The 8315-nt window shown below is 40.5% G+C and overlaps 1 protein-coding gene across 6 annotated transcripts in view; it reads left to right on the top strand.

Annotated features, from left to right (window-relative positions):
* The window catches only part of LOC117172093 (DE-cadherin-like), a 470947-nt gene that overhangs the window by 92911 nt on the left and 369721 nt on the right, over positions 1-8315 (top strand). For all 6 annotated transcript variants that reach the window (XR_004466959.1, XM_033359866.1, XM_033359864.1 and 3 more), the window contains exons 2-3: positions 3199-3272; positions 3430-3571. Coding sequence is in view for 5 of the 6 variants with exons in the window: in XM_033359866.1 (XP_033215757.1) it covers positions 3199-3272; positions 3430-3571 (216 nt within the window). In the remaining variant the exon portion in view is untranslated. The remainder of the gene's footprint in view (positions 1-3198; positions 3273-3429; positions 3572-8315) is intronic.

Below are 8315 nucleotides of genomic sequence, written 5' to 3'. Positions count from 1 at the left end.
AAATGAAAATGTTTGATTACCGCTCTGAACTCGTTTTTTTCCATTTTTCTTAACGAACCATTTTTTTTTCAATTGGTTATAAAAACACGTAAACTCAGAAGACGTGGACTGTGACTGCACCATATATCTAGTCGGGAGTGTTGCTGACTGAAAACAGATGATTTGGAGCGATTCGCGCGTCATCTGTTGGTCATTCTAAGGACTTATTGAACTACCCTCGTACATTTTGTGCGACAATCCAACCTTTCAGAGAGGTGTCCTTCAGGGCGACACAATGAGCCCACTCCTCTTTTGCCTTACATTATTGCCACTATCTCTAGCACTTCGCCATTACGACGGGTACTTTTGCGGCAAACCTGCATATCGAAAGTGCAAGGTTACTTATGTATTTTACATGGACGATCTTAAGATCCATACTAAAAACATAGAGCAACTACATCTAGCTCTAGGGATTGTCGAACGATATACTCAGGAAATTGGAATGGAATTTGGATTAGACAATGGGCCAAGGTTTATTTGAAGCGAGGAAAACTTAATCGCATCCCTGAAGATCCTGAGCTCGTTGATAGAAGCGCCATACGACATCTTTGCGCTGGAGAGACTTATACATACCTGGGCGTGCCACAGAGCCGCATTCAGGATGTGACATCTATAAAGGATACTCTCCGAATTAGATACAAACGTCTCATCCGGCAGATTTGCTCTTCTGAACTGTCGGCGAGGAACAAAGTATTTGCAACGAACATGCTTGCGGTCCCGGTAGTACTCTATTCATTTGGAGTGGTTCCATGGATGAAGAACGAACTCAGATCCCTTGATATCGGGACAAGAAAGGTTATGAACATGAACAAAAGCATGCATCCTTACTCTTCTGTTCCGCGACTGTACATCTCACGCTGTCAATGTGGTCGCGAAATATTGAATCTTGAATGTCTTCATAACAGGATTATTCTGGGCACAGCACATAGAGTCGCAAATGGAAGAGACCCTCTTCCTAAAATGGTCAGGAATCACGAAGAAGTAGGCAAAGGAGCGTTTCTGTACAAAGCAGCGGAGGAGGCTGCTGAAGAACTCGGATTAACTTCAGTATTAGGGGTGAGAAAAATGCATCAAATTGAAGTCTGGCAGGGAGGGTTTCATTTTGACATGCCAAGACGGTGCCATTTCCACTTTTACATACAGTCGCCACATTTTGAGCCAAGACATTCCGGCTGATAGCTGCAGGGCGTGACATGCACACCCTGAGCATAAAGCTCATATACTATCTAGTTGTCCAACTCATACGAGACTGACACAAAAGGCAGAATGCAGCACTAAGAGTGATTTATTACCATATCTGTCACTCTTACGTCATTAACCCTAATATCGCTCCTCCAAATGCTCCTAGGGAAATCGAGTCAAATGTCGAGAATGAAAAGTGCCACATAAACTGGAGCTTTATATTCCTGACCATTGTTTCTGTTGCACACTCGAGGCCTGAAATGGTTCTTCTTGACCTCGAGAAGCGAACCATGTTCGTTATCGAATTTTCGGCACCAGCTGATAAAAATATCATAGTCAAGGGGAATAATTTGTTTTTAACTAAACTTTAGGGGGGGAAAGAGGTATTTTATATGTAGAAAATGTGCACCACGTTTGAATTAAATCGGTAAAGTAGTTTTGAAATGGCAGTGAACACGGACATTGAAAAAGTTTAGAAAGTTTAGAAAAGTTTTAGAAGCCCGCAGCTGCGGGAAACCCTAAACGGCAGTTCAACTGGATAGTAGGAACCTATAATTTTCATTCTCAGAAGCTCCTGACAGAAGGGAGTTGACAATCGACAGGAGCACCTGTGATTGCTAATTCCGACAGCCGCATAAATGTCAGTCAACAGGCGCATCAGTGGTTGCAATTTTTCGCATTACCGAAAAACCGATAGTACCGATTTAACCATCGCTACAGTCTTTACGGATGCGTATGCGATTTCTGTAACGAACTGGCGCACTTGCCGATACAAAAATCCAAGACATAAATGTTAACTGACAGTAGCACCCGTAGTTGTCATCTATAACCGTTTCCGACTTCACTTAAATTTATAAAATTACTGTTGCATAAAATCGTACCCAATAGGAACACCTGTGGGTGCCATGTTAGGTGATAGAAACGCTAACCTATAGGCGCACCTATGGTTACCATGTACCATAGACTTACCGACACATTACCGACGCAACGATGGCTTCCTACTATACCGTCCCTTACTTCAACCTCTCTGTCCGCAATTACCGTACTTACCATAAAGGGGATGCTTTAGGGTGCGGATATTTCTAAAATCAATTGTTGTCAATTTCCGTATATTTTACAACGTTCTCTTTTTATTTATAAGTTCAGGAACCGGAATAACGTGTGTCAATATATTCTGTATTCTGTATTCAATATATTCAGTATTCTTTCCAAATATCATCTAATCGCTAGCAAATTCAAATTAATATAATTAGAGTCACACTCATCACATACACACTTACAATGTAACCGCGCAACACACGGCTACTACATTTAGCATTGCAATCTTCGCACATACACATACACTCACACATACACGCACCCGCCACACAAAACACTAGGGCTTAAGTTAGAGTTGTATTGTTTAGTAGGAAAATAAATACTTTAACAATTATTGTGAATTAAAAGATCTGTTTTTAATTGTCTCTAAAACCTTACCCTGGCTAGCATGAAGCGTCGGCTGAGACAATTTATAGAGAGAAAACAAAACGGTATGTCACCACACTTTCAGGAAAAGCATTAGGTGGTAGTTATTGGGTTGCTCCCAGTCCTCAGGGTGCACGAGAGTTTTCCGGATCACCGTATTAGTTCTATCGTTGAGTGTAACCACCTATACCATGGTGGTGAGACGTAGTTGCAGATTAAATGTTACCGCCAGTGGATACGATTATTTAATCATTTATTATTATATTTTAATGAACCTAGTAACTACATAATTTACTATTCACAATAGTAATTATAAAAATATTGACGCTATATCCTGACTTTCTATTTTAGACACAGTAAAACAGGCAGGACTTGTAAAGCAAATTTTTCTTATTAAATATTTGATAGTTACACAAGGATTGTTTGTACATTGGTTTTTTATTAATCTGATGCAGTGCTGACGTTAAACTATAATTAGCCCATATCATATAATATATTTTGTTTTTGTTTCAGTAAATTCAACCAAACTTAGGCATTCCAAGCATTTTGACCTGAGATCTTCATTTTGGAATGAAGACGTTTTTATGGTAGGTGAACATAATTTCTCTTGACAATGTTTTAATGTTTCCTGATCTTAACTTCTATATTAGAGTAGTATATTTTTGACAATGCATTAATTTTTCCTAATCTTCACTTCTGTATTAGAGAGAAATATCCTTATTTTTCATTGTGTTCAAAATTCAGGTCCAGCAGGGTCAGAACCACAATCACAAACCTGTATTTTCGAATTGTTCAAATTATTCGCCTGTAGTTAAAGAAGAAGAGCCACCTGGTACTGTATTTATGCAAGTGGGGGCTGAAGACAGAGATCCACCTGAAGAAGGAGGTAAATAAACCATTTGAATTTCAAAGAAATGATAAATGTTAACCCTGTATATTTCGAAAGATTCATTCTATTATGGGCTGCTCTGAAAAATTTGCTTAAAATATATGGAATACATTAAATAACTAGAACGTCATACGATGCAGATTAAATAATTGTACAATTCTAAAAACTTGCATGCAACTTTGAAAAAATAATCTGAAATTACGGAAATATTGAAAAAGTACAATATCGTTCAATTGAAGAGAAAATTTAAGTACTGGAAGCAATTAACGAAAATAAAAAATACTGATATTAATGAAAAGGAGTTTTTACAACCATAACATTTGTATCGGATTTGTTTCGGATGTTTTGTTAATTCCTGAGATGCTATCACTTTCTTTATTCAAATATCCGAATGTCGATTAGAGGTAAATTCTGTGCCAAATTCTCCCTCATCTCATTGTATGAGTTCTCGAATAAAAACGGGTTGTCCGTACAATCACAGATCGTGTGAAGTAAATTAACGCACTTCCAATTTAAATTTGTATCATTCGCTCGCAAACTCCTTAATGTCAATTGGCATTGGCATTCTTGGGTTCCCATATATTAATGGGCATCTTAAGAATGAACGAGTACTCTCCAATGCCACTCTATTCTCTCAGAACCATGACATATCTGGAGTAAGAGGGAGGCTGTTGAAGTTTAATAAACAAAAAAATCCTTTATTAATTTTACATTGCCATTGATTCAAGTTTGAAATATTAAGTTCCGGATTGCTCAGTTATCCTTTCCTGCAACAGTATCCACAATCGTAAAATGGTACCAACAGATTTGGTAAACGAATTTCCTACAAGGATCTATACGTCAAAGGTGAGCAGTTGAAATCCCAACAAGGTTTCCCTTCTAGTGCTTGGCGCCGACTGTCCGTCTCGTCGCTCATCGGTGCTTGTGACCTATATAACTCTTCCGCTGAGGAATTCGCAAGTCACTTTGCAGCGTATTTATTTTCTGTTTCGCTCGCCTTAGAATTAATTTTATAAATATTTTTTAATTTTATATAATAAACCTTTTCAGTACTATATTGGAAAATGTTTATGTCAGGTTAATCCATTTCCAAATCGTGAAAAGCTAGTATGTATTTAGGAAAATTGATTCATGCTAGCCCCATCGCTACATTTTGCTGATTAGCGTTGCATAAAATTTAATAATACTTAGACAGTTTCAGTATACAAGTTAACTCTATTTTCTGCCTGCGCATTCATCATTATTTGAAAATATACACATAGTAGAGCTCGTCTATGGGGATACGATAATCAGACTGATGAGCCCTATATGGATCCGACATTCATCCGGGGGAACCCATTTATAGTTCCAAAATTGATCCTGGAGAGCCCCTTCATAGGGATCGAACCTTTATATTGGAGAGTCCGTTTATAGAGAACCAAACATTTATTCTGGAGAGCCCTATAGGGATTCAACATTTATATTGCAGAGCCCATTCATAAGGATTCATCTTTCTTACAAACGCTAGTTCCAATGCCAACGAGTGAGATCAATGATTCAAAATCTTGATTTTATTTACATTAAATGCGAGAGACCAGCACAACTCAACACGCGCTCACGGACACGCTTCACGCACATAAAACTCCGAAAGATGTGGCACGTGTTCTGGAATATCGCTCTCTGAATTGTATGTAGCTAATTTGAAGCTTCCAGCTCTTCCAAGGTTTGTACGCACTACGCATGAACGTTTCTAGTGGAGATCTCAATCGGGTGGATAGTGATTTTCTTCCCCCTCCGTACGGTCAGGCTCTCCTGCTTTAGCTCCAAATATTTCTGGATCTTCTCAGCATATCGGAGTCCTATGTTATTTTTAAGGGGAATGCTTATGTCTAGCATTATCACTCGTTGAACATTTTTATCTAACCAGAGCCTCTCGCGTGCCTGAAAATTTGCAACGTTTATAAACATAATACATTTTTTTTCCGGATAATTTTCAAAATTCGGCTGTTAGTGATTATTGGAATGACACTTATTTTTGTTCTGTCTGGCACGAGGTTCAAATAATGAGTCAAAGAAATTTAGGAAATTTTATATATTCATTTATAAATGTTGCAAACTTCAGCCACATAGCCTCTCGAGGTCAGTTATGGACCAGGTGATGAAACCAAAGGAGTATGTTAGGAGAGGCAGGACACAGGTGTTAATTGACTTTTTCATGTTCTTTGCGTTGATGACAGAAGTCAGAATCAGACTAAGGTGACCTGAAAAAGCAGTCTCAAGCAACTTTTTAAATGCAGAGTGGAGCAGGTCCCGCGCTCCTGAATCACAGCAGACTCGTCTCGTATCAGTGTAAAATATGTCCCTACATGGGACAAATGCAGCTTTCTGCATTTTTCTAAACCTAAAGACATCCTGGTTTCTTAGGAGTACCACAGCAAAATTTTAAGAAGATCAGTGAGTGGAGGCTCAGCCACCATCACCTCATTTTGAAACCCATAGGGCGTGTTATTGATTGTCCATCTTAGTGGTGGCAATGCTAAACATAACCATAGTGCGCTCGATCAATGACGTGGGAAGGTTCCTTGTTTAAAGGACAAGGACCCGGTAGCCCTCATCATCCCATGACTAACACATTTGATCTTAGTGCACTACGAGGACATTGCGTAATCCAGAAAGTGTGTCACGAAGTGTTTTACAAGGGGGTTAGCCCGCTTTTATCTATGCCTTAGGATGCTTCAGGCCGTTCCCTGTAAGCGCGGTATAAGCGGTAAGTGTTGGGATTCGCAGGCAAGCGTGTCATTGGCGGATGAGGCGAGTGTCGCCTCCTGGGTCCGTCTATCTCGGAAAACAGTAGCGGTACGATGCGGAGCGAGATAGAGGGGCAGATAGATGCCCTGGGGGCCGCAAGACTTGCGTGACTACAATGCGTTTGGTCAGGTCTGTCAAATCGGTGAGTCAGCGCACCCCTTTGCTCGATAGACGACCACAGTTGCGCCAGATGGTCGCATGTCAGATGGATTTCACTACGAGTTACTGCGGGAGATGTCTAGGTGGTGAGGAGGGACTTTCACAGGAAGGGAGACGTGATACAGGTTGCCACGGTTGACTTCGCCCCTTGCCTATTGAACCATGGCCGTATGTGCTTCACGCGGTCACGATTCACCTGGCTCTCTGGGTACAGTTCGAGTTTCCAGGAGTTCGTCAGTTGTTTGTCCCGGGCGTTCTACCATAGGTGCTCTAGGTGACAGGAAGACCATTCAGTTCGCCGAGCGCAGGTACCATGGTGGAACAGGCATTTCACTCTTAACGAAATTTCTCATTTTACGACTGCGAGTCCTTTTACTGTCTTGCGGCCGGTAGTCTGGCAGGTCGCGCAGGCGCGCTGTGCGGTCTCGCGGTAACGGGTAAGGGAGAATTTATGTACAAAACGGCGGAGGGAGCTGCTGAAGCACTTGAACTTGACTTCTATTTCAGGGGTGAGCAAAATGCATCAAATCTTATCTATTTCGAGTTCTCACTCTTGAAAGCCAGGACATGTGAAGACGGTGTCATTTCCACTTGAGCATATTGTCGCCACATTTTGAGCCAAGATATTCTGGATCATAGATTTAGAGCGTGTCATGTTCTAAGAGTGCTTTATTACCATCTCTATTACTCTTACGGCATTAGCTCTAATATCGCTCCTGAAATTCTACCAAGGAAATCGAATCAATTGTCGAGAATTATAAGTACCACATATACTGAAACTTTATATTCTTGTAATTGTTTCTGCTGCGCACTCCAGGCCTGACATAATTCTCCATGATTTCGAGAAGCGAACCATGTTTGTTGTCGAATTTTCGGCCCCAGCTAATAAAAACGTCACAGCCAAAGAGAATGAAAAGAAGGAGAGGCATAGGGACCTTATAATGAAGTTCCGACGTTTATACGCGGAATATTCTATTTTCTTTCACTGGTTCACTGGTTAATAGCCCAAAAAGCATCTCTGCACGTCAACAAGATGCTAAGTAACTTGTGCGAAAAATTCAGAAGGCGGTCGTCCTCGGATCGCTTTGTGTGCCCAGGACGCACGAGTCCTCAGGGTGCAGTTTTTCAGACTAGCACCCGCTTCTGGCGCAATACCGCGTTGGATTATGTGGCAGTGGACTAGTTTTTGTTTTGTCCCGCGGTAGACTTTGTGGCCGTGGACTAGTTTTTGTTGCACATGTTTTTCGACTTTGGATATAAGGTGACGCCGCTTAATGGATCGTAATGGATCAGCAATATGTTTTTTAGTTCCTTAATGGGCCAGTGTGGAATAAAGACTACGTTAGTGGTTTAATTTCCACCTGTCGGATGGCGGTTATCTTCAATGACATATACGCATGTCTCCACATGTATATCTATATACGTATATATCGACGGAAATTCTATTTTTGAGCACTAGCCAGGCCCGATAATCTCAGCTAAAAAATCGTAACCCGGAAAAATGGAAAAAAGAAAAATTATGAACAACCTGAAAACCTAAAAAAAGAAACTAGGGGAGCAAGGAATATCAGGGGTGGTTCTTTGAAATCCAACAGCAATTACTAAGAGAAAAAAAAACGATCCGGTAAGTATTTTGCTTTTGACAAAGTGAAAGATTATAATTTTACATTATTTTTAAGATAACTCGGTACATCATACCGACTTCGACTCTCTGAATATCGCAGAAACTTAGACCAAATGGTTGGTGCAACGGAATCCCGAACATCAGGCCATTAAACTACCGGAGCGACAAATT

This window comes from Belonocnema kinseyi, chromosome 4 (genome assembly GCF_010883055.1).
Source record: "Belonocnema kinseyi isolate 2016_QV_RU_SX_M_011 chromosome 4, B_treatae_v1, whole genome shotgun sequence".
Taxonomy (NCBI): Eukaryota; Metazoa; Arthropoda; class Insecta; order Hymenoptera; family Cynipidae; genus Belonocnema; species Belonocnema kinseyi.
The sequence above is the reverse complement of the archived record's forward strand: the minus strand, read 5'-3'. Positions and strand labels throughout refer to the sequence as shown.